The sequence below is a fragment of the Vanellus vanellus genome, assembly GCF_965231255.1.
Source record: "Vanellus vanellus genome assembly, chromosome: 1".
In the NCBI taxonomy this organism is placed as follows: domain Eukaryota; kingdom Metazoa; phylum Chordata; class Aves; order Charadriiformes; family Charadriidae; genus Vanellus; species Vanellus vanellus.
In genome coordinates, this window is record NC_138905.1 from 198,178,273 (window position 1) to 198,204,652 (window position 26,380).

The 26,380-nt window shown below is 40.1% G+C and overlaps 1 protein-coding gene across 1 annotated transcript; it reads left to right on the forward strand.

The window, feature by feature from the left end:
- The first annotated feature begins 858 nt into the window (after positions 1-858).
- Positions 859-24,441, forward strand: HSPH1 (heat shock protein family H (Hsp110) member 1). Its single transcript, XM_082498461.1, has 18 exons — positions 859-1,091; positions 1,980-2,037; positions 5,340-5,480; positions 7,241-7,363; positions 8,553-8,652; positions 11,658-11,791; positions 12,284-12,528; positions 13,439-13,667; positions 14,611-14,717; positions 16,053-16,186; positions 18,373-18,578; positions 19,344-19,475; positions 20,215-20,352; positions 20,779-20,904; positions 21,438-21,545; positions 21,642-21,761; positions 22,965-23,126; positions 23,628-24,441. Exons 1-18 carry the CDS (start codon positions 985-987, stop codon positions 23,826-23,828), a joined length of 2,571 nt encoding a protein of 856 aa, XP_082354587.1. The 5' UTR covers positions 859-984; the 3' UTR covers positions 23,829-24,441.
- The last annotated feature ends 1,939 nt before the right edge of the window (positions 24,442-26,380 follow it).

The window sequence follows — 26,380 nt, forward strand, 5'->3', positions numbered from 1 at the left end:
GTGAAATACAAATTCCTCACAGTAGAGCCGAGTAACACACTCAGACAGCAGAGCACCGCTGCACTTCACCTGTGTCCCAAAAGTTTCCTCACGCAACCCCAGCCACCGTGTCCCCTCCTCCCGGCCTGCCAGGCCCTGCGCCTTCCGGGCCGCTCCTCCCTGGCCGCCGCGGTCGGAACCCTTCCCGCCGCCACCCCCGCCTAACCCCAGCCTCCTCCCGCCCCGCCGCCGGCAACACAGGCACCACCGACGGGTACTGCCACTGGCAGAACTTCAGCAAGGCCTCAGCGCTCACAGCCATCTTCTCAAAGCTTGTTTTGGTCAGAGAGAACAGCAGAGCTCTTCGCCCGGCCCGCGCTCCCGCGCAACCCCCGGGCCGGGGGAAACCCCGCCGCCCCCCCAGGAACGCCAAACCGACGGGCAAAGGGGAGGAGGCGACGAGAAGGGCTGGAAGAAGAAGGCGAGAGGACCAGGGGAGCGCACCGACGAGGCGGCGCCATAGTTCCCCACCCGCCGCGCTGAGGAGCCGTTTAACGGCCACCGCCAGGCGAGCGCGAGACGCCGCCGGCCCCCGCTGCCCGCCCCCGCTCCCCTGCTCGGCCCCGCCCCTTCCCGCCTGGCCCCGCCGCCGGCCGGCGCGCCCCCGCCCCGCCTCCTCCCCTCGCGGCGCCGGCGGCGTCCGCGGTCACCATGAGAACGGCTCTCGTCACCGGGCTCCGGCGACGCTGATTGGCCGGAATTGTTCGAGAACGCCGCCGAAGGCGGAAGCGGAAGCCGCACGTGGAGCCGGTGAGTGGTTGCCGCAGTTTCTGGAAACTTCGTCCCATTGTCATATTTAAAGCGGCGGGGCCGGCTCCCTTCCTCTGCCCTCCCCTCCCGCCTGCGCACGGAGCCGCCGCGCGCGCGGTACTGGGGCCGGCGGCCGCAGCACCGGGAGCTGAACCGGGGCAGGGCGGGGGCCTTCCCCCCACCGGCGGCGGGGCCATGGCTGTGGTGGGCTTTGATCTGGGCTTCCAGAGCTGCTACATCGCCGTGGCGCGGGCCGGCGGCATCGAGACCGTCGCCAACGAGTTCAGCGACCGTTGCACTCCGTGAGTGAGGGGGGTGGTGCGGTTCCCGCGCGGGTTGGGGGGGGGCCGGCAGGAGCTGGGCGACGGCCGGCGGGGGGCCCGCGCTGGAAGGTGCTGGAAGCTTTTTGGGGGGGGTGGGGGCGGTGTGGGGCCAACGCAGCCCCCGGTGCTCGCCGCCTCCTCACGGGCCGCGGGAGGCCGCCGGGGAGCGCGGGGGGGGAGGGGGGGCGGGCAGGTGCGCGGCGGCGGGGAGGCGCAGTGTCGGGCGGCGCTCCGCTGCCTGCCCCGGTGTGTGCGTGTCTGTGTACCCCCACCGGGATGGGGCTGGAGCGCGTCCTCCCGGGCACGGACTGGGAAATGGAGACTGTCCCGCGGAGGGAGGGCTTCTCGGGTAATTGTGCGGCGGGTGGGGAGAGCCGGCGGTTGCGAGGGGAATCCCCGACGGGGCAGCCGGGCTTGAATTGGGGTGCGGGGGTGGTGACACGACACGGACGGGGACAACACATACTCTCTCTCTGCGGTCGGGCGGACTCTTGTAACTGCCCTAGAGCAGCTCTCCGGTAGTCTGAGGTCAGGTACAGAGAGCCACAGGTTCAAAGCAGGAGGAGTTAGTTGTGAAGTTGTGAGCGGCCAAACACAGGTAAGTCGGATGTAGTCTGAATGTGAGCTTTTAATTGCGGTCATCGTGTTTAACTGTTTTGATAAACCATTGTGCAAAGTCCCGAATTCGAGCCAAGACTTTTAAGATGGGTAAGAGTCTTACTGTAGCGTTTTACCGCAAGCTGGAAGAGTGACACTTACACGGAAGGACTGTGGTGTTGTATTTGCTATTGTAGTAAATGTATCTGTGAGAGTCCTCAGTCGTATTTATTGTCAGTACTGAGTTAATTAGCCTGTTGTTCTTTTCAGATCGGTGGTTTCGTTTGGATCCAAAAACAGAGCTATCGGTGTCTCGGCTAAAAACCAGGTAGGTCGTTTCCTGGCATTTCTGCATAACAATGAATCGGCCAGTGCAAACTGTTCAAGTACCGGTGGCTGTAAAGAGAGTTGGCTTGCTGTAGTTTAAACCAAACAACTTAATTTTCCTTGTCAAGCCTTTTAATTTGGAAATGCTGCACTATGCTGCCATGCTTCCTTCAGAAAAATGCAGGATGTTTTTGCTAGAACGCTACTGCTCTCTCTTTCATTGAGGGTAATGTTTTTCCAGTTGAACAGATTCCTTTTCTGACAACTTGAGGTAATTGGGTTTCTTTTCCTAATGCTTATGTAAGTAGGATTTTCCTTGGACTTGCAGGAAAACATTTTAAATGTCATATATAGTTTCTCAAAACTAGATGCAAACGGAGAGTCTTTGCTTAGATTCTTAAAGCTATTTAGGTACCTTACTGCCTTTGGTTTCACCCAAAAGGTGAATGCCTGTGTTTTTGAAAGTGTAAGTAAGTCTTTAAGGGTTTTCTTGATTGAGGTGCTCAGAAAGAATTAATTCAAGTAGTATTTTCAATTTAAAGGGAGAACCTAATTCTGACAAGTCTTAAGATAACTGAATGTAATGGTTCAATGAATCCTCAGGTATGGTCCTGTAGGTTGTTATGTAAGTGGAGAGCAAGCAGCATGCAGCCTGCACGGGCCAGTGCGGATCTGATCTCTCCTGTTGTGAAAGGACTGCAGTGGGTTTCCATGGAGAGAGCGCTAAAGGAACCTTTTTTCTTTTTTTTCCCCACTGTAATAGCTCCCCTCTTAATTTTGAACAGCCAAGGAAAGATGAATAGGTTACATTTTCACAAGCACACACGCACTTTCAGTTGCCGGTTAACATTTAGAGTGATAAAGTACATACATATGTTTGTGTGTTTTCCTTAAATTTCATTTTAGCATTGCTTTTGTTTGTTCAACTTCTTCCACTGTTTCAAGTCAGAAACTAGTATGATTCATCAGTGTGCAGAAATGAGTTGTTGCTCAAAACAGCAAGTGATCTGAATCCTATGTAGTCTCGGGTGTGTTTCAGTATTGTTAGATTATTCCAGTAAAGGCTGCTGAAAATATGAAGTAAGCTGGAACTGAAGTAGACTCTGTCTCTCAAATTGCATTTAAAAGCATGTAGTACCTGTGACTTCAGTTGCCTTCACACTAATAAGATGTTACTATGTTAAGTCTTTCATGCTTGGTTGTCCTAGCAGTTGAAACTAAATATTTTTGCCAGAAGAAATGAATGTGATGCGTAAATGCTCTGAAATCTTCGTCACTTTATTTCTCTTGCTGCAAGTGTTCCGGGTTGGCTGACTGACAACCTGAGATGTAAATCATGTTTCTTTTGTAAATGTAGACATTTCTTGATCTGGACAACTGAGAGTTATATTTTCAGTTTCCTTGGGGATGTAGTATCTACTCAAATCAAGGAGTAAAATGATCCCTTTCATTTGAATGAGTTTCTTGGTTTAAAAAAAAAAAAAATACACACAAAAAAAACCCCAAAACAACCAAGAACCCCCGCCCCAAGAAAAGAAACTAAAGAAAAAAAAGCCCTGGTGTTTTACTGGTGACTTCAACAATGTGATTATGTGTGAGAGCTCATAATACTCATCAGTGCTCTCCTCCTTTAACACTTAAGGAGCTGCTGTTGAAGCAAACTTTCAGGGAATCTGTTTCCTTTAGCAATGTCTGGTAGCATTGGAGATGAGAGTAGTATGTTAGTTAACAGACCATAATTCTCAGCTTTCTTAATTGTCACTAAGCAGATATTAAAACACGCTACAGACCTAATGGAATACAATTACCCTAAAAATATCCTAACATAGTTCTCTTGGGAAAGGCTCTAAGGTTAATTCTAAATCAGGCTATAAAAGCTAACAGTGTTTGTGCTTCTCTGCCCACTGCATGGTAATAATTTTTGCTTCTACGTTCTTCTGCAATACAGCTGTGAAGTACATAGCATTCAAGTACTCTGAAGTTATGACTATACAAATAAATGAAACCATGATTGGAAACGATCTTGAACACAGGAACCTAAATACTCTATTGCATTAAAGTACTGGAATAGTTCCTGGCATGATTTTTGGCCTGTCTTGTGCTCTTACAAATAATTGCTAAGCTTTGTTTGGCAATTAGAATAAATCAAGGATGATTCCCAGTAGGGAATTTGGGTGTAGCATCTTTCTCTCCACACACACAGCTTTCTGAAAGTTACTGTTTAATAGCATGCGTATGGCCTGCTACTTTGTCAGGGAGCTTTTCTGTTGGAGAACTGTCATAGTTGCGTAGTTTTCTAATATAAAATGTAGCTTGGAGTCTTCAATTCCATGATGGAAAATTTTGTATGCAGTAAGAAACTGATGCTTTCCTTTGAGGGCAGTGAATGCTAGAACTCTTCCTCAGTGTGCTCATCATTTGAGTTATGATGCAATCTGTTGGTGCCTGCCTAAATCTATTCTGGAGAGAACAATGCACTTTTGTAGTTTCTTTCCAGTAGAATAGGATTAATTCTACTCTGAGATACTTGCAGTATCTCTCTTAGGCTGGTCTATTTGTCTAATTTCTGTTCTACTTTGCATTCCTGATAAAGAACGCTTCTCTAGGTCAGTTGATTCTGTGGGGAGCTTGCACTGTATACTTTCAGCTGACATTGTTACCAAAAAAAGTCTCGTGTTTCTTGCTGTTGTCTATGCACCGTGTCCTTCTTTGGTCTGGTTCAAGAATTCAAGTGGTTGCTAGGTGAACATGAACAGGGAAATGCCCTGGTTTAAAAAGTAGCTGGGGGGAGGGGGAGGGGGGGGGGGGGGGCGGGAAGTAAGTGGAGACTTAACAGCATGAAACAGTAACTGTGAAAACAGTTGTTTGCACTTAATGTAATGGGGTTTAAAGTGAACAGCTGGAGGTGGGGTGGCTGGGGTTGGAGTGCTGGTTTACAAGTATTGCAATTACTTGTGAAGCTGGCTCCTATCTCTAATTGTTTGAATTCTAAGTTGGGTGACTAAAGCAGTAGGCACTACAGATCCTGTTATTGCTCACCTGATTGCTTCAAGGTTTTAGAGGTACTTGTATAATCCTTATAATACTTAACATAATGGTCTGTAAGTATCTATGTCTCTGACTCATAGAATCTTCTGTAGTATTGAGTTGATATAAAGTACCAGATAGTAATTACAGGTGTTGCAGAAATAGATGTGACAAGTGAGGGAGCAGTTGTCTTAAAACTTGACTGATGCCTGGGGGCATACAGAGCAGCACTGAACACTGCAGGTTGATTTCTAACTATCCTATGTTTCTTAACAGCAAATTACTCATGCCCACAACACAGTATCTAACTTCAAGAGATTCCATGGCCGTGCATTTAATGATCCTTTTGTTCAGAAGGAAAAAGAAAAGTTGAGCTATGATTTGGTTCCTATGAAGAACGGTGGAGTTGGAGTAAAGGTAAATTTGCGGTGTATCTTTTTTGATTTTACAGCTAGATTTAAAAGTGTACTTTTCAGCACCTAGTCATGAAAACACAGGTTTCCTTTAATTACTTTAAAGGTTTTCCTCAACCTTTCTGTTAAAGAATGGCTCCTCTATGAACAGACAGCTTTATCTTTAAGTAGTGGATGTTAACTACCAAATTAAGGTTCATTTGTGAGTAATTGCTGAAATGTGAGCTCCCCTGTTGGCAAATTGCACATCCAGCTCAAGCATCCTGGCAGAAAAACTTCTAAGATAATTACAAGGTCGTATGGTTTTACCTCAAAGTATTAACCTTTCTGTCACTCTTGTGTGGAATGCATTGCAACAGTCTAATTATGTGGCCAAAATTCCTTATAAAGTAGTAGGAAATCTTCTTTAGCATAATTGCTATGAAAGAGTGACGTGTTTGTCTTTAGTGGACTGTCTGGTATATACTACTTGCAACAGATGTTCAAAACCAATTTGTACCACATTGCAGGTTTGACTTTTGCTTATGTTTCAAGGAGTTTGCTGATAAAATGTCAGCTTTCCCTAGAATAGGTGCAGTTAATGACGTGGTATTCATTTACAGAAGTATATAAAAATATTGATAGTGAAGCCTTGTTGGCATAACAGATGATACTGCTTCACTAATGAAGACCCTATGTTAGGACTGTGCATTTAGTTTGCTGCTTTTTTCCACTTGAACTGGTGCCTCAAAACTTCAGTAATGAATGGATTACGGAAGAGATTATACACTAGAAAGCATTTTGACTGGAAGAGTGGTCAGGCTTTACAAAGGACGAGATGCTTTTTCATATGCTCTTTGTGACTCGTGAGGTTAACAGATAAATTCAGACAGAAATTAATGTTTTCCTTTAATTACAGTGTGTGTAGGAGTCTTACTGTATGAGAAAAATCTATTGGGAGAACAGTGCTACTTGGTATTTCTTCTTTGTTTTCAGGCTGTTTAGAGAACAAACTAGTGTTTTTCTATTTAACTGGTTAAAGTTTTAAGAATCTATTCACTAAGTAACATTCAATAAGACTGGGATGTTTAGACAACGGTTTTTCTATTAAAACCGAAATGCTTAATTTTCCCCCAAATTGGACTGATATGAGTAAAGGGCAAGTGCTATTTTCAAGAATCAACCGTACCTTCACTTCATCATTGCCATTTATTCTACTACACAGAAAAAGGTGATTCAAGAATAATTTCTTGGTAAGGGAGCAATAAATAAACTTTTTGCTGAGCTTCATGTTAAGCTTTTAGTAGTTTTATGTGCATAGCTGTACTGTTGTGCAATTCTTCCGTTCAGAGACTCTTCATGTACTTGAGCAAATGCATAAAAATGTCAGAGGAAAACAGTCGGCAAGTAATTCTGGACTTCTTTTCAGTTGGCAGCAGTTTGAAAGTTGATGGCTGCTTTTTCATTTTATGGCATAATGCTTGTGACTATGTCTAGCTTTAGTCACACTTTAGACTTGTGTCACTTTTTAAATCCCTTCCCTACCATTTCCTTCATCTATAGAGTTGATGTGGTTCTTGATGTTTTAAGTCTGAAAATGGAATTGCTGCTTCTGTAGACAGTCAACTGGGAAAGTAAGTTGTGAAGTGAAGTTCTATAATAAAATAATTAAGCATGTCGTGATTGATAGTGTATTAGTCAGCAGTGTATCAAAAAACTTTTAATGTAAGTAATTTCTCCTCCAGTTGAACTAATGGAATTATTTTACCTGTTTCTTATATCCAGGTCATGTACATGGATGAAGAGCATATCTTCAGCGTGGAACAGATTTCAGCTATGTTACTGACTAAATTAAAGGAGACTGCAGAGAGTAACCTGAAAAAGCCAGTAACAGACTGTGTTATTTCTGTAAGTAATTGTAGTGCACAGGAACACTATGTCTTTTTAACTTCAGCTATTGAGGGCATTTTGTTTCTATTCGTGTAGAGTGAAAAAGAACACGGCGTAAGCACTTAAAAAGGGATTAATCCTAACTAGCTTTAGAGCTTTTGACTTAGAAATCCCAGGGCCGCTTCCTTATTCCAGACCCTGACCCACTTTGTGAACTTTTTCTCTTGGATATGTTTGAACTTTTGGACCCAAAACACTTCTGGGATCCAGGTATATACCCTTCTGCTGCAGCTTGTTTCCATGACTAAGCACACTAATTACTCATTAAAGACACCTTTGTTTATCAAAGGTGCCCACTGGTAGCTGAAAACCTTAGTTTCTGTCCTGATTATGTTTGTCCTCTCAGTAAGTTAATTTTTTTTTTTTTTTCAGTGTATGACTGCACAGAAAATGACCTCAGATAAAGAGCAGTCATTCCATTGCAAAGCCTGAGTAGAAAATGTCTGCCTCTGTATTCTCAGTGACTCTTTAAAAACAAGTCTGTTTCATGTTGCATCTAGGAGTGTTTAGTTCTGTTATCACTAGAAGAGTTTGTTCTCCAGTGGATACCCGGAAAGCTAGTGTCTTCTAATGATGTAGTTTCTGTCCCTAGGGACATCAGAGGTCACTGTCCAACACTAATGCTAGAGATCTAGCAAATTAACAACAACATATTCCTTAAGAATCTCTTACCACTTCTTGCCCAAAGTAATTTTGGCCAGAACAGATTCTGTATTTGTTATTTCTTTGCATCTCTGACATCTGCAATATTGCTGTACTTTTTTTTTTCCACCTCTTTACTTTCTTCAATAGGAACACATTACTAATTCTGATAAAGGTTATTCTATGTCTGTCCCATAATGCCTAATTTCATATTTTGCACCAGTAACTAAAGTTCCCAGCATTTGTATGTAAATAACTTGTTTGTTTCTTGCTCGTGTGTGCTTATGTAAACTAGCTGATGTGCATTTAATTCCACCTCAGTTTGATTGAATAGAATATTTGAAGTAAGTCTTTATTCATTACAGTTGTGGCACGCTACAAGACTTGCAGTGAGCAAGTGTATTTCTCAAAGAGGGGGAATAGATACAATTATTAAACGAATACTTTTAAACAGTGAGGTGTCTCACTTTCTGGAAATAACTTTGTTCTCACCTGCTTTCTTCAGGTTCCATCGTTTTTCACAGATGCTGAAAGGAGGTCCCTCCTGGATGCAGCTCAGATTGTTGGATTAAATTGTCTTAGATTAATGAATGACATGACAGCAGGTAAGTACGATAGAATAGCTGTTTCTGCAAATGAAAAGTGTGATAGAGAGTGCATTTAGTTGCTCTAGGAAACATGGCTGACTTGAAAAATCAGATACGAGACATAAATGTTTTAAAAACTTGTTGCTCTTCTCTTGATTTACAGTCTTTCATGTTAATGTCTTCTGTGTGAAAGGGTAGAAGAGGTGATGCTTTAGTGATAGTTGTCTCCCTGAGTACTTATTTAGGAGTTACCACGTGCTTGGAGCACTTGTCCATTTAGTTTACTGTCTGGATTTCATGGAAGAAACCTTATGATGCACAGTTGCAGTATTTAGGCACTCTTAAAGGAAGTACCTTGATTAAGTATCAACACTTAGTAATTTCCAAGGCTTTTGTCAGTATAATTATGGTTTTAAAACACACACACAAAGGCAATTAATTTCCTTTGCTAATCTGTTCTGAACTCTGAAAACACGTTGACAGAACCAAGAGTTTATTTGGTCTTTCTTAAAATAAGCATTCTTACCCTGTCTTCCTGCATTTTTCTGTTTGTGTTTGGTGAGAAAGCATTTGTTCCATGTTTTTAAATGGCATAATAACTAGCACTTGTTTCCTGGGGGAAGGGTTGGGAAGTAGAGCTCTGTACCAGAGGACAATTACTTTTCTGTTCCCACTGCCCACATTAGTTAGAAAAGTAGGGAAGAGTTTACTTTGGGAGAGCATTCCATGTGAACATTATCGGTGCACAGCAGCTGGATTCATGCTTCTGAATTTTATTTTATTTTAAAGAGTAAAGCAATCTTAAATATGCATTGATGGAGTGGTATCTTACAATGTTTTTCCAGAATCAGTTTCAGATAAGTATCTATCTACATGGTGATGTATAGGATTCCTACTAAATGTTTCATCAGTATTGATTTCTGCATTCAATACCACAGATTTGCACCTAATGAAGAGCAAATCTGACTATTGTTGCAAAAGCCATAGGTGCATGCTTCTGTCATCTAGCTTTAGCTTGATTCTTTGTTTATATAGCAAACAGTGCTACAGGGAGTGTGTGGCAGTGTGAATTCTTGAGCTGAGTGTGGACCCCACAGTAGGTACACTTTGTCCCATGTGCCTTGATTCTTCTGAGTTACAGGGTGTATACATTTCTAGGGTCACTGTGGAGAGAGGAGGAAGGACAAATATCCAACCCTCTATTTTTAACCTTCAAATTCCACTTTCAAAATGTTTATGAAAAAACTTTGTATCCATCAAGGAAAAAAGTTAGTTTAACACTAGGGAAAAAAGTGTTTTCCAACCTTAGCAGTAAAAAAAAGAGTAACTTTCCAACCCCTTCCTGTATTGAACGTGTGAAGGATTACTTCTGCTAATTCAGAGATGACCTCTCATGATATAAGCCAGCTAAAGGCCTGGCCAGAAAAGGTATTGTCACTTCCTTTTTATTTGTTTTAGAGAACACATCAGCCCAGTCTTTGGCCGTGCAAAAACCTTGAGAGCTTTTCAGGAATTTCTAGCAAAGATCTTTAGAAGCTTTGCCATTAGGATGGATGGTCCCTGGAAAAGCAGATAGCTTTCATCCCCTTAGCAGCACCAGCAACCTTTCTTTACTGTGTAGCACAGAGCATTTCTCATTTTCTTTTCTTTACATTGCAAAGCTAATGAGTACTATCCAAGTGGGTTTTTTTTTTTAGTATTTTAAATGTAATAATCTTTGGTTATGTCTTTGGGGAAGGAGTCCTGAGGTGTAGTAGGGCAGAAAAGAAAAAGGTTGTTTTTTTAATGAAAGGCAAATTCTGCTATAATTTATCAAGTTTTGTTCATAGATTGATTTTTAGCTTAGAAACAAGGGCAGTGTGTTCAGTCTGCTCAGAAGTACAAATATTATGTGAATGAACAGACCGATATGTGATTTCAGTCAAACCTAGATTTCACAAAATGTATCTGTTATATTCTTGAGATAGTTTTTCATTAACCACCTCTTAATGACTGCTTGTGAGAGTGCTGGTTTTGGGTTTTTATAGACCCCAAAGAATCCACACAGATGAGAATGAGTGCACCGACTGCAGGGAAACTTTATTAGACATCAGAATCCATAAATCTCAAGTCTCTGAGCAGTGGGAAACTTGACTGTCCTTGTTCCAGATGGTCTGGAACTACTGGTTTTGATGTGAGAGAGGGAGTCGATGTCCCTTTCTCATCAAGTGAGAGGATGTCAGTGTGACTATAAAACATTGCTCTTCAGAGCACGTATTCCTAGCCTTCCTTACTACCTTCTCTAATGCTCTAATTCTCTTGCCTGATAATCTGTCAAGTATCCTGGCTGTTATCTTCAGCTTGGGATTTTTTTTGTTGTATGCAAATGTACATTCTTGCACATTCTATCTCATGCCAAAATCTCAGCCTTTCTTACGTAACCATGTAGCCAAGACTCTCTAGGGTTTTATCTTCAATTATTGCATCAGCCTCCTGCCTAGCTTTGACACTGCTATCCATCCAGAATGAATGGTGCTGCAAAACTGTGTTCTGTCCTTTGACTTCATTATCTTGTGCTTACATGCCCCACTGGCTTCTGTTTTACACTCTTGATGCACCTTCACAGACTGTACCTGCCTGATATTCTCCATAGACTGAGGTTCTTCCCTTTTACAGCCTCTGCTGACCACTTATACCATTATCAGACAAAGCCTTTGTGCCTGGGAGATACTCCTTGTAAATACAAAACTGAGTTTGGGGTTTGTAAAGATGCTCTGTGGTTTTGATTACTATGCAAAGCAAAAAAAAAAAAAGTTCTTAATAGACAGACCAAGGTAGAAAACCCCCAAATGGGGTTTTTGCTTCTCAGATCTTATATATTGGTGGAATAAAGCTTCTATGTAGTTAAGACCTTGCATAGGTCTATGTCTGGATTTGTCTTGCTGCTCTTGATCCTATAGTTCAATATTCACAGGGATGTGATGGCATGCAAATGGAGACTCACTAGAGGTTGCATTAGATAATATCTGACACTTGTTTTGCAGTGGCTCTGAATTACGGAATTTATAAACAAGACCTCCCAGCTCCTGAAGAGAAGCCACGGATAGTTGTGTTTGTTGATATGGGACATTCTGCATTTCAAGTATCAGCCTGTGCATTCAACAAGAGTAAACTAAAGGTAGTAAGACTAAATGAAAATAAAAGCTTATGAGACATTAGAATCAAATAGCCTGTAAACTGGCCTTGTTTTTAAATTCCAAAATAATTTAATGCATGGGAAGTGGTAATGAGTCAAAATGTGAAGATTTTTGTCAGTGTCCTTCATTTCATTAGGATGGTTTCAAATAGAGACTAAGTTCCTCGCAGTACACTAATGTAAGATACACAATACAACTACTTTAATTTAGTTTGTTTTATCTAAATTGATGTGTGTATGGATTAAAACTGGGAATTCTTAAGATTGTCACCTAGTTACTTAGTCTTCCACTCTAAAAACAAAGAGTAATTTTTGGCTGATCTGGTTGATTAAAGTGCTTAAGTCTGTGCATTGGAATATCAGGTGACTTGTCCCCAGCCTTTCTGAAGGAAAGGCTTGCTGATACTGGAAGACTGCTATTCTATTTGATTTTTACTGAGTACAAGACCGAATGATTATTTTCTTTCAAACCAGGTACTTGGCACAGCATTTGATCCTTTCCTAGGTGGAAGAAACTTTGATGGAAAGCTAGTGGATTACTTTTGTGCAGAAATAAAAGCCAAGTACAAACTGGATCCAAAAGCAAAAGTTCGAGCTCTTCTTCGTCTGTATCAGGAATGTGAGAAGCTGAAGAAACTGATGAGTTCAAACAGCACAGACATTCCCCTAAATATTGAGTGTTTCATGAATGATACTGATGTATCTGGAAAAATGAACAGGTGAGTTCTATACAAGACAGGTAGTTGGTTTAGTGGCTGTATTTCTTAAACAAGTGTTTCTTTCCATCTTTAAAAGAAACTTACTGTGCTAAAATTGAGTTCAACTGCTGAATAGCTGTGGCATCTTGATAATGCTAGAATAACTAAGGCTGTGAAATGTAATGTTCAGCTACCTGAGCAATGTTTCAGTGTAATAATGCATGCATAAGAAGATTGGATTCTTTTTGTAGAATGACACATTCTTAAAACCATAGATTGATGCATGCAAACCAGACCCAGGGGGGCTGGCTGCATATTTAGGACTCCTGCATATTTTAGGTAACGTTAATCCCATACTGCTCTTAAGATAGCAACAATTGAAGCTTTGTTCCTTTATTCTTTTCTTACTGTACTGTGGGTATTGACAGAGAAATGGAGGACAGGAGTGGTGCTTATGGGGGATGAATTGATTATGTCCTGAGTGTAAATGAAGTCTGTGTGAGTCTGTTGCTTTTACACACTCATAGGCACAACTTAATTTGCAGTCACTTAGTCTTGTAACTACTGCCAGGACTGGTGGGGTTTTTTTTCTTCCCTTCAGTGTTTAGGCAACAGTTTTCCATTGTAAATGGGAAAGTGATGCTTCCTTTTCTTATCTGTAACCTCTCCTGAGGCAAATATATAGGACCTGCCCAAACAATACCTTTATGTTATTTAACTACACTGATAGCAGCATAGGAAAATCTGTAAGCAGCTGTTTGTGTACTGCCTTGTCTATGGCTGTCACTTCAGCCTACTCACAGGGGTTTAGCTTTAAGTCTCTTTGCAGTGTAGTTAACAGACCTGGTCAGCATCAGTTTGGAAACAAGAACACCAGGAAATCTTAGTGGTGGAACAAGCCTTCTTTGGTTAATTCCATTTCTTTCCTTAGGTCACAATTTGAAGAATTGTGTGCTGACTTGCTGCAAAGGATAGAGATGCCTCTGCTTGCGTTAATGGAACAAACACAACTGAAAGTGGAAGATGTAACTGCTGTAGAGATTGTGGGTGGAGCAACCCGCATTCCTGCTGTCAAAGAGAGGATTGCTAAATTCTTTGGCAAAGATGTCAGTACAACACTGAATGCAGATGAAGCCATAGCTAGAGGCTGTGCACTGCAGGTATAGTACTGGCAACACTTGATAAGCTGAAAACACTTCTTGGGAGTACTTTTTTGAAGAATTAGCCAAGCAATTATGAGAAATGGCAGAAAATGGCATTGTAAAGCGTATAAGGCAACATATGTGTTCACGGGGTCTTTTTATGGGACTATGCTGTTTAAAAAGTTCAGAGTACTCCTCTGTGGTGTAGTACTTTACTGAAAGTGCTGATGCTGGGTGTAGTCTGTAAGCGGTCCACTCTTCAAAGAACAGGATCTCGGTATCTTTAATGAGAAAAACTTAAGTCACTGTCAAGCTGAGGGAAGAGAGATTTTTTTAATCAGCAAAGTGTATGAGAAGTATCTATGGAGAGCCCAAAGCTTTTTCTGGTATCCAGCTTTCCATCAATGTGAAACAGACTTATTTTATCTTCTCCCCCATTTTTACAGTTTCTAACTAGTGAACTATATTTTACAAGCAAACCACTCATTCTGCCTTCTTTTCTCCTTTACTTACTCTTATTTCACCCTGTCTTTTGACTTGCTTCTTTACACCATCTCACTAACTGCTTTCCATCATTAGCAATCATTTGTCTCCCAGGAAAGAAGCAGGACCTGTAAGATGAACACCACTTCTTTTAGGACTAAATAATGCAGCACTTCCATTCTTTACAGTCCTGGTATTCATTTAGACTGTTACCTTTTTTCACAAGTTATGGTAAGAATGAGACCAAAAGTTCTGCTAACCCAAAGGGTGTAAACACTTCTGTATGAGACTTCTTATATTCCATTGAAATCAGGCAATTTACCTAGCTCTGTTTTGCTAAAAGTCAACACAGTTCTCTTTTTTTTTTTTTTTTTCTTTCTTTTTCTTTTTTTTTTTTTCTCTGTTTAAGGATGTTTAGCTGTCTTGGGTGAGTGGAGCAGAGCAGTTAACCAACTTTAATGCATGTCTGTTTTTTTAGTGCGCAATTCTTTCTCCAGCTTTCAAAGTGCGAGAATTCTCTGTGACAGATGCTACACCATTCCCAATATCTCTCTTGTGGAACACAGAAGCAGAGGACACTGAAGGGTAGGTAACTTTTGGCCTTCATAATTCAAGGAAAATGTTCTTGGTTGCATTTAAATTAGGATTTTGGCAAGCTGATGCAGAAAACCTGTAGGCTGTGTACCAGAGATCTCTGATAGTGGAACATGTGAAGGCATGTGTTGAAATTTCTAACCATAACTCCTCAAGTGTTAAAAAATGAAGATTAAAAAAAAAAGTTGTGACTGAATGAGCTAGCAACCAATATCTTGTCTTGCATTGCTCTTATCTGGTTGTCAGGTTTTGGAATACAAAATGAACTAGAACAATTGCTGGATCCTGATCCCACTTTTCCTTTCTGACTGTTTTTTACTCAAGGTGTTCCTTCCACCTGTCTGGATTCTTGTTTTAGTAGGAACGTTATGCATCATGTAAACATTGTGACCTTACGTAGATGCTATTTGTCTGAAAACAGAAGTAAGGATTTAACTTCTAAGAATTTTGTAAGAGAAACTTCTTGCAATTGCAGTGCCTTAAGACTCTGACCTATCTGCTGTGAACTGCCATGCCTGTGGGAAATGCAGTTGCTGTGTAGGATGTAAAGAGGTCTGAGATTAACTTTTGGGTAGGTTAAGAGTTCTACAGGGACCTGTTCATACCTTTCTCATATTCTTTGCCATTCAGCCTTTTCTTTTTTTTTTTTTTTGTCCGTCATCTGTAGAGATGCAGAACCTAATTGTTCTGTCACATGCTTCTTAGAGCAGCCTGTGGGTTCACATTCTAGGTGACACTTATTTTTTCACTTTTAGGTTATTGGATGAGATCCTTCCATAGTTAGGAGACAAAACTTAGTTGGAAATTAGAATCAGACTGACATAATAGCGGACAGATGCTAGAGGAAGAACATAAAATAAAGTTGGTTGTCTTTCTGTCATATCAAGGAATGAATAATAATCTGGTGTCAGGGTTCTCAACTGAGCCACAGAAAGTAAATGAGTAATGAATTAACAGGGCTATAATTAGCCTTTTGAGACTAACTGAGGAAGGGTGCAAATTAAGATTTAAATTATGCTATTCCAAGCGCAGAATAATGCCTTTGCAGGAAACAAATTCTGGAGGTCTGCTGATAGTGTGTCACTGAATTGCCACCTACATCTAAACTTGCTTCTGAGACTCAGTTAGTGGAATAGGACAATTTCCCATTACAGTACACAGCAGTAATATTTTTTCCTTACAGTATAGTAGTGAAGTATCTTCCTTGGAATTACGCAGAAAGGTTAATGTGTCAAAACATGGTGATGTTTCTGTGAAGAGTTCTGACCCTAGATCAAAGCCTTTCAGCTCAAATACTCTGCTAAAAACGATATTTTTCTCTTACAGGGTTCACGAGGTGTTCAGCAGAAATCATGCAGCACCTTTCTCCAAGGTTCTTACCTTCTATAGGAAAGGTCCATTTGAATTAGAAGCTTTTTATTCTGATCCTAAGGGAGTCCCATATCCTGAGTCAAAAATTGGTAAGTAATAAATTGTCCTGGAAATAATGTTGTCTCACATTGTTGGGTCTAAAATTAGTTCTGTAACTGTGTTGTTACAGTATGGTTATATGACATATATTTAGTTTTTTGTCTGGAGGACACAATTTTCAATTCTCCCATTCTGTAGGTAACCAAATTTGGATTTTTTTTATTTTCCTAGCTTCTAAAGTTGCTTCAGCCCAACGAAGAAATGAGGGGAAACTAGAGTTGAATGCCTAGGACTAGAATGAGGCTATTACTGCAAAAGATAACTCTTTAACCTTTTTACTCTTTGCTGCTTATCACTAAAGCAAGCTAGGAGTAATTGAAAAAATATCTCCTGCATATAAAAAACTTAAACACATCTTGAGTAACTAGTTGCTGTTTTTCCTATACTTTCTGGGTTTAACATAATGCTGAGTAAGTTTTAATCAAAGCAGTCTGAAATAGTGGCAGCTGCAAGACTACAGTATTGATTTGAATTGTCTAGGTAATGTTTGTAAGCAGCTCTTTCATCTTTTTTGACAAATTACAACATTAACAGTGTTGACACTTGCAAAGAGTCTACAGTGTGGTTAGTTAGAAAAAGATTGTGATGGTAAAGATGGGACAATTAAATAATTGCTCTTGAGTTCTAAGCATGCAATTAAATGTTGTATGTTTGCATGTAAAATTAAGATAAAGTTGCCAAGTAACTGCTTGGTTTTGTTAGAAAGCTCAACCTTTTTCTTTCTTTTTCCCAGAGTGGTAGAAGAAATAACAGTTTTATTGTCAAATACTTAACCAATATTTGTCCTGTTGATTAACAATGCACTTAAAATACAGTATCACCAGAATTGTAGTGTTAAAGACAAGCTTTATAAATATTCTTAAAACGGGTGGGAGAATGTATAGGGCAAAAACCATCTGTCTGAATTATCAGTATTTCAGCTAATACTTAATGCACTGCAAAATTACCAAAAAATATCATCCTAACAGAAAGTATCAATTATTTTCTCTACTTCAAAGCAAATTATGTGGTGGTTTCACTGAGAGTCACGAAGTTCAAATACCATATGTCTTGGAAACCAGCACAATATTTTGTAGTTACAGAAACAACAGACTTCCTTTTATTTTTAGCTCTTACCATAAAGACTGATAGTGAGATTTGCGACTGTACAATTTATATGGCTTTAACAAATGAGAAGGTGTTTAACTGCTGTTCTGCAAACTGGTAAAAACAGAACTGAAAATCAGACTGGTTTCAGCTCACTTGTGGATTAACACTTTGCTCAGAACAGAATTCTTAGTAGTCTTAATGGGTGAGTCAGTAGTTCTGATGAGGACTACCAAAAGGGAGGACGGGTCACAACTTCAATATTACTGGATTTACAAGAGGGCGTGTGTGTGTGTGTATATTCTTTAGCCTGTAAAGTAAGCAGGTAAAAGCTTGTATGCATATGGTTTGTATCTATTGATGAAGGGATGATGTGTGCCGGCATGTGTAGATCTAGCCTGTGAAATCGGTGAACCTATACAAGCATTGTAATCTGCAAGTCACTGTTTTGGTGATACACATAACCACGCAGTACGCAGGAAAATGTCTGCTGTTAGTGTCAAGGAGATCTGATTCTTCATATACTGTTAAACTAATCCTCTCTGTTTCTTAGTTTCACAATGCTCATTTCAAGCATTACAGGAGCTACAAAACAATTGCGTTCTACCCTAGAGTAGGAGGTAACGGTGGACTTATGTGGATGTTAGAAGCTGAGAAGAACACTTCTAGAAATACTGTTTCTCTGTTGGGCAGTAACTTGTATTAAAAAGGCATATCACTTAACATTGACATTAGTCTAAGTCTTTGTGTAGTTTTCTTTCATCCTGCTGTAGCATTACATATAGGACGAGTAAGGGGAGTGAGCTTTTACTTTTGATATTTACTCTATATTACTAGTGGCAGGAGAACATACCCTACATGATGAAAATAAATGTTCTCCCTTTTAATTTGTAATGTAAAGGTGGCTGAAAAGCAGCATACTTTTCAGGGTTTTGTAGTGTTTGTTTCATATTGGGGACCATGAGATTAGCACAGAGGCTTCATCAAATATTTACAAAATGTGTCCTCTTTGAAAGAGGGAGGTGTTTTCCTGGATCTGTAATATTACCTATTTAATTCTCTGTGTGAGTATTGATGCTTTTGTTTTTAGGTAGGTATGTTATCCAGAATGTGGCAGCCCAAAAAGATGGAGAGAAGTCTAAAGTCAAAGTGAAAGTCCGTGTCAATACTCATGGCATTTTCAGTGTGTCCACTGCATCCATGGTGGAACCAGTTAAAAGCGAAGAGAGTGAAGATGTCGGTGTTGAGACTGAAGTGGAATCTCAGGACCAGAGGCCTATTGAAAACTCAAGTGATGTAAGTTCTTCTATCTGTGTGTGAACGTCCTTACTGATGAAAGCGTGTTTTGCTGTTATGTACTCTGGAAGAAAAATACCTTCTATGGAAGCAAAATGAGGTTAATTTTGATGTGCATAGCTGTCAAGAAATATATTCAGGAAATACATACCTGTATTTATAAGAACAGGAGAAAATTTGTGCTATCTTGAAAGTGTGTGGATTTTGAAATCAATTATTGGGCAAAATGCCAAAAGCAGCAGGTGGGTTATTTGAGGGTGGGGTTGCTTACAGGTGCCATAGTTGTCAGACTGTTCCAAATAGGAAAATTTGGTTTGCATTATTAGTCATCCATGCTCTCTGTGCTAAAAGGATTTGTGTGGAATCCTGTGGAAGGGAAAGCTGGATTGGTTTCTATAGCATTGAAGGGGAGGGGAGCACTGGGGAATAATGCAGCATTATTACGGTGTAATTAATGTTTTAATAGTTTTCTGAGGGGGGGGAAAAAAAACTTAAAAGCTATGACTGAATAAATTAAACGCCACTTCTTGTAACAGAAAGTGGTAGCATGCGCACACATGCACACAAATATTATGCTGCAAGTCCTTCTGAACTTGCACCTTGTCTGTATCTCCATTAATCAAAGCGTGTGTGTTTCTGCGTGTGCACAGAATGCTTTGTAGGGCACTTTGTACAGTATGTGCATCCGAAGTGAAGTGCCTTAACTTTTATTAAATACAAGTGCACATGCCTTCTACATCCTTTGTGCCTGGGCTTTCATTTCAGAAAAATATCCAGCAAGAGAACAGTGAGGCTGGAACACAGTCCCAGGTACAAACTGATGGTCAGCAAACGTCACAGTCTCCCCCTTCATCAGAACCTCCCTCTGAAGAAAACAAAATCCCAGATGTCAAGAAAGTGAGTGACCCTTTAAATCTGTTCAAAATGTTATGCTCTATAATGGTGGCATTTAAATTGGTAACATTCCAGGAAAAAGTAAGGAAGTTGATGCTTGGAAACTTTTTCATTTTTATACCTTTTCTATTGTGAAAAATGTATGTGTCTCATGATGATTTTCGTACTGAGTTTGCAAAAGAATTCCTGCAAGAAGTCTCTTTCTCACTTTACTGTCTTTATGCAGTGTTGTACAGCTAATTTGTTAGAGTTGCAGACATTTCGGTTTGTTTAACAGCTGTTAGAGGCCAAGCTTATTAAGCCTGCTGAGAGAAGGTGGGATCGGGAATTCATAAACCAAAGAGGAAATAACCTCTGTGAAAAACATAAGCCTGCATGATATTCCTAGTAGTTTGCTCTTTCATCTGTATAAGATGAATAATGTTTTGGGGTAGAATCTTGCCGCTGTCAGCATCACTGGTGAAGCGCTAAGCTAAACGTGGTCACTTCTGGAAAACCTGCTTGATACACTGTATAGCTGAGAAACATATTTCATGTAGCTCAGTACTTACTGTCCATGAAATAGAGTGTAAGCAGACTAGTATAGGAGGTGGAGTCCCCAAAGGGAAACTATGTTTTGAAGATTCTGGAAGGACACAGAAAATCTCTGCATCTTCTTCCTGTTAACTTTTCTTTCATCATAGTGCTACTTCGTCAGAAGGAAGTCAGGAAAATTACCTTATTTTTCTTCTCTCCAACTCAGACAAATGAGAAGAAAGGTGATCAGCCCCCAGAAGCTAAAAAACCCAAGATAAAAGTGAAGAATGTGGAACTACCTATTGAAGCTAACTTGGTTTGGCAGTTAGGAAAAGATCTCCTCAATATGTATATTGAAACAGAGGTGAGTTAGAGTGTGGTTTAGACTTTCTTGATTGCTGTTATTAACCATTCATCTGCTTTTTAAGGCAACGCCTGATCTTTTACTGTAACCCTGAAGTGTGGACTCAAATCATTTACAGTGAGCTAATATACAGTCCAACTTTTAATGCACAACTGACCAATATTAATCAGAAAGATTGAAGTGTTGTTTATAGTGGTAGTGTCAGCACTGATCCATGGAATGACATCACAGATTGGTTCAAGCTGTTGTAATCTAGAGAAGTGCATCCCATTTCTTTAGGTGAGCCTGCTTATTAGCAATGAGAATTCCAGCCATTACGTGAGTCAAGGCCTCTGGAAGATTACTGTGTTTTACAGGAACTGTGCTTTGTAGACTGCTGCTTGAACATAGGTATTTTTAATTAAAATCTATTCTGTGGTTATACAGGGAAAGATGATTATGCAAGATAAACTGGAGAAAGAAAGAAATGATGCGAAGAATGCAGTGGAGGAATATGTGTATGAGTTCAGGGACAAATTGTCTGGACCATATGAAAAGTTTGTTTGTGAAAAGGTAGGTAATGGTTTCAGGAACTTCTCTAAAAACACTGATACCAAATATCTGTTCTGTATTCCTTTGTCAAGCCACCCTGGAAATAACTGAAAATCATAACTCATTTGAATTATGGTTGGGACCGATCCAGAATTAGGTTTAGGCTTAACAAATAGTGCATATCCCTGAAAATAAATTTTATCACAAATAGAAGAAAGTTTTGATTCCAAATAAAGTTGGCGACTATAAGAAGAAGCTGTGCTGCTATATCCATAACCAAAACCATGAATTAAAGCCGCACCCCAGGCATTGGCCTAATCAAGGACAAAAGACTAGAAATGGTACCTACGTTGTAGATGTGTGTGTTTCCCAGTTCAGAAGCTGATGTTTATTTGACTTGATTAGGCGAAAACTGCAGTTACAAAAATGTAATTTTTATGTTGGAGGCTGAGAATTAATGTCTATATTTACTAGTGTCCTGTTGCTGTAAGACAAACACAGTCAACTGGTGACATATTTTGATGTTTGACATGTTGAACTATATTGATACATAGGATCTGCAGGGATTCTCTGCACTCCTAACAGAGACAGAAGGCTGGCTGTATGAAGAGGGTGAGGATGAAGCTAAGCAGGTGTACGTAGACAAATTAGAGGATTTAAAGGTAGGTCTGTCAGTGTGCCCAAATCGCAAAGCTTCCAAAATGCCACACAAAACAATGTTAACAAATCGCATAACGCGTAGGAATTACTTTTTCTAGAAATTAGGTACTCCAATTGAAATGCGCTATCAAGAAGCAGAAGAACGACCAAAGCTGTTAGAAGAACTGGGACACAGGCTCCAGTATTATGCTACAATAGCTGGGGAATTCAGGAATAAAGTAAGTGGCCTCAAAGTACCTTTCTTTTACCACAGTGTTTCGCTGAGGCTCACCAGCTGGCAGAGGCTTCAAATTCACTTTCAGATGAGCTGCAATCTACTGTTATATAGGTCACAAATTTAACACTGCAAATGTTTCCCAGTATTCAAATCTCTCCTAGTGCGTCATCTTCAGTTACTTGATACTTCTGGATGTTTTCAGGCCGAAAAGGACATTTTTATAAAGAGTGAGGGTTAGACTGTGGTCTGATTCTTGACCTTTTAAAAGCTCATCTGACTGGTTTTTTTAGAAGTATGCTCTTCTTCCAGTTGTTTGGGGAACAAGAATTGTGCCATGGTGAGAAGCATTACTGTAAAAGCTACTCAGGGTAAATTAAAAAACCTAGTGCTCTTTATTATATGTTGGTGTTTGAGGGGAGTTACCATTGATATTTGAAGATCACTTTCTTGATTAGCGTTCCCGCCTTTTGAAAACTGACTCTTTGGGTTTCAACTTAATGAGTTTTAATAGGGAAGCTTACATCACTCAAGCTAATTCAGTTTGAGATGAGAGTTGTATCAGAAAACAATTACGTCCTCACAGCTATAGATTACAAAATTGTCTTTAAGTGAAGTCCTTCAGTAGTATTACAGTCTTGAAATAACTAGCATTGTTGAAAGTAGTACACTTAAGACTTGAATCTGTATTTAGAGTTCTTGACCAAAATCATCAGTTGTGTTGCCAGGTAGGTCCTTCTGATATCAGTTAATTGTGTAACTGGGCATTGTAGGGAATGCTCCTAAAGTTGAACAACTGATCCTTTCCCTTTCTGTATACGGCAGAATTGCAGTCTAAACTACCTCGGGCCCATGTAGGACCCTCTAAGAGGGAGGGAGGGGATGGTTGTGTTTTTTATCAACCCTGTTAAGAATGTTATATTTTATTGCATGACCTGTTTGTGAAGCCTCTATTCCCTCTTTGAAATGGGTTTCTTGTTTGATTATTGAGCAAAGGAAGCTTTTTTTTTTTTTTTTTTTTGACATGTTGTCTTGTCTCTTGCTGTAACAGATCTGGCTTGCTGCCAACTTCTATTTATTTTGAAAATCAGTAAAGATTGTATGTTGGAAATAATAATAATAAATAATTGACATAGTCTTGCTGGCATAGCTTGACGACAGTAAGCTTGACATTATTAATAAATACAAAATGTCTGTGTTTGGGCAGGATGAGAAGTACATCCATATCGATGAAATGGAAATGATGAAAGTAGAGAAGTGTGTTGGTGAAGTGGTAGAGTGGATGAATAATGCTGTGAGTGCACAGGCTAAGAAGAGCTTAGATCAGGATCCGGCTGTGCATTCAAGTGAAATTAAGGCAAAGCTACAGGTAAGTACCATAAGAAACAAATTTTAGAGGCTGGTGCTAAAGTTAGGCTGTTCCCTTCTTTCTCCCCCCTTTTCATCTTAACTGCTTTGGTGTTCTTAAAGGGTAGTTGGAAAGTAGGACAGAAGGAGATTCAGTAGAAAGCAGAGGAACCATACTATACTATATACAATTCTGTGGAGCTTATTGACACTTTGTCTTTCAAGTAACCTTAAAAATTCAGGCTGTGTTTTTTTTTTTTAAGACTATTTTGTGCCTTCTAGTAACAGTGAAAAAAACAACACCAAAACCAAAATACTACTTTGAAGTATTTTACCCACAAAACTTCAGAAAGTAGACTAATTAACTGAATTTGGTGTACTTGTCAGTAACTACTTGTCAGTTTGGACTCAGGAAGCAAACACAGAAGCAAGTTTCAGTCTTTTGGGCACAGGACTCTTCACATTAGTGAAGCTGGTAGGTCCTTAATATATATTCTGACCACATCTTTTCCCTTTCTTTTAGGAGTTAAACAATGTCTGTGAGCCTGTTGTGACACAACCAAAACCGAAAGTCGACTCCCCTAAGGAAGAAAACCCGTTAAATGAACGGAGTGATTACAAAACTGAAGACATGGGAGAAGATGACAAAAATTCTGAAATGCCTCAACAAAATGGCGAATGTCATCCAAGTGATCAAAACACCATTAACATGGACTTGGACTAAACCACTGCACTTGCAGCAAGTTATTTCGTCCCATGACAGAAAATATTTTTGCTGTCGTATGTGATGGGGGGGTGGGAATGCATTGTTTTGGGAACTATTTATATTTTTTTCTTAAGACTTGTCTGGGATATGTTGTGTTATGGGAGGAAGAATAGTAATAGTGTTGGTCATGACTATCCTAAAAGGAAAATTGCCTTGGTAACTTTCAGATTCCTGTGGAATTGTGAGTTCATACTAAGCTTCTGTGCAGTATTTAACCATTTGCATCACTAAAGATGAAAAGAAGCTCTGAAATATACTGCTCCTTCAAAAGGTTGTAATCGAAACCTTCGTAGGCATTTGTAGATGCCAAGGTAGTTTTCTTTTGTCTGGACATCTAATTGGGTATGTCAATAAAAAGCCAGTGTCTGTCCCATTCATAAGGACTTTCCAGAAGACATCATTCTGTTCTAAGGTTTTTGGTTATTGCAGTCCAAAACACTTACCAGATAATAAGATGGTAAAATGTGTTAGTAGCATGCAGAAACGCTTACGTTTCATCTCTTGCTAAACAATACATTTTTCATGTGGGGGTACATAAAATGAAGGAAATGCTACTTCTGTTAGTGTTATTGTGAAGCTTTTTAATGAGCTTTAAAATAAAGTTCATTTTACTGGTATCTCCTGACTCGTTGGATTTAGCTGTTTTCAGTACTTCTGGTGTGTTGCCCTTTTCATGGTCTGTGAGAGGCCATTGCCTTGTGTTCCTGTGCATAAGAATCATTAAAAAGGCTTAAAACTCTCACACTTAGCAGAGAACAGTTGTGCTGCAAGTTGAAAGTAACTTGGCTGCTTAATGAGTTATGCCTCTTTTCTTTGCTCCAAGAGTGGTACACATCTGAAAGAGCCTGCAAACTTCACAGATGTTAAGGCGTAGGACAAAATCTGCTGCACAGAACCCTATAGTTTAGAGACAATCTGCAGTTCAGAATGTGATGTTAGAACTTGATTGAATACTTAAAACAGGCTCTGCTGCCTTTTGTTACAGGCAAAACTGAATGGTAAAATGATATTTTGGCCCATTCTGCTGAGCAAGTGGCTCTAACGACCTTGAGAGAGGTTTTAAAAATTAAGAATTCCTCTCGAGTAAATCTCTTGTCTATTGAAGAAGCTTATTTTTTTTTAAGTACATGGAGCAGGGGAGGATGCTGAAAGAAATGGTTTGTGTCCTCAGCTTTAGACATCAGACTACACTAGGGATTTGGGCACCTGAAGTACTGAGGGAAGGATTTTTCTTGGAAGCATATTCCAAAGGGTGTTATATCTACTGATGCACTAGAGCATAAACCCCATATATAAGCACGTGATACCAGATGCTGAAAGATCGGTGTCACTAAATGCAAAGGGTGGTGTTCTGTTTTTTTTTTTTCTTAAAGAGTTAGTGTGGCTCCAGCAGTAATTTGTCTGCAATAACAAAACAAAAAGGCGAAAAGAGACATTAGTCTCCCTGGAGCTGCTGAAGAGGGAGTACAGGTGAGAGGCCTGGTGCTTTCTAGGGCCAGCTAATCTTAGTCATGGCAAGTATTTTTCTTCTAGTTAGTGCTTTTAGCAACCCCCTAAGTCTTACAGCCTGGGGCAAGAGCAATACTACAGTGTGTGTGTGCAAGGTCCCACAGTAGTGCCCAATCTTCTGCATTGACTGTAAGCAGCTGGGTTAGCAAAATGCGGATCCCTGTTATTTGCTTCTTTGAGCTGCCTGTTCTTTACCTCTGCTGATTCATTAGACAATTGTGTACAGTAGGCAACTCTAAGAATAATTTGATTGTTCCCTGTCCTTTTCCTACAGCTAAAGAATAGGAAGTCAGACCAGACTTCAAAACCGTGTTTGGAGTGTGGAAGAGTACTTCTGTGTTGGTTCTTGTACAGTGGTTAATGGTTAAGTTTCTGTAACAGGCTGCTGCTTGCTTAGATTATTGCTGAAATGGAAATTATGATTCTAGCATCATAAAACATATGCACTTACGTTGCAAAATCAGCAGGATGCCATAGCAGGAAGCTTAGCCTGATCAGAGGAAAACTTTGTAGAGACATTTAAAGTAGTATTCTGTCAGAACATCTAGTCCTGGATCTACAAAAAGAAGCTTTGCTGGCCCTGGAATGATGGATTGCCACGTGTTCAGTTACTGCTATAGAAGTACTGCTCCAATTTTCCTCTAATGAGCCTTCATAAAAGAAGTCTTCACCAGAACAGACAAATGTGGGTTGGTTGGGTTTTTTTTCCAGATTTTTGGAACATTAACTATTTCATAGCAGCTAATGGTGTGGTAAGTGATTGATCCTGTATGATTACATGGCTTATTTAAATCTTTACAGTGCTTGTGCTTTAAGCTGCAGGGGGGGGGAATGAAAGCAGAAATCAGTGATTCAGCTTTTCCTCATCTCCCCTCCCCCCTATTTAATACATTTCTTGCTTTCTAATTTACTGTTTACCAGACACAAAGGAAAACAATGTGTGTGTGTTTTCACTCTAATCTTGGCATCAGTCACAGGGAGGTGAGGATGCTCAGGATGGC

Coding starts and splice junctions, on each gene's coding strand:
- HSPH1 (XM_082498461.1), top strand. CDS start 985: ATGGCTGTGGTGGGCTTTGATCTGGGCTTCCAGAGCTGCTACATCGCC. Junction 13,668..14,610: donor CTAGAGGCTGTGCACTGCAG/GTATAGTACTGG, acceptor CTGTTTTTTTAG/TGCGCAATTCTTTCTCCAGC. Junction 23,127..23,627: donor AAATTAAGGCAAAGCTACAG/GTAAGTACCATA, acceptor CCTTTCTTTTAG/GAGTTAAACAATGTCTGTGA.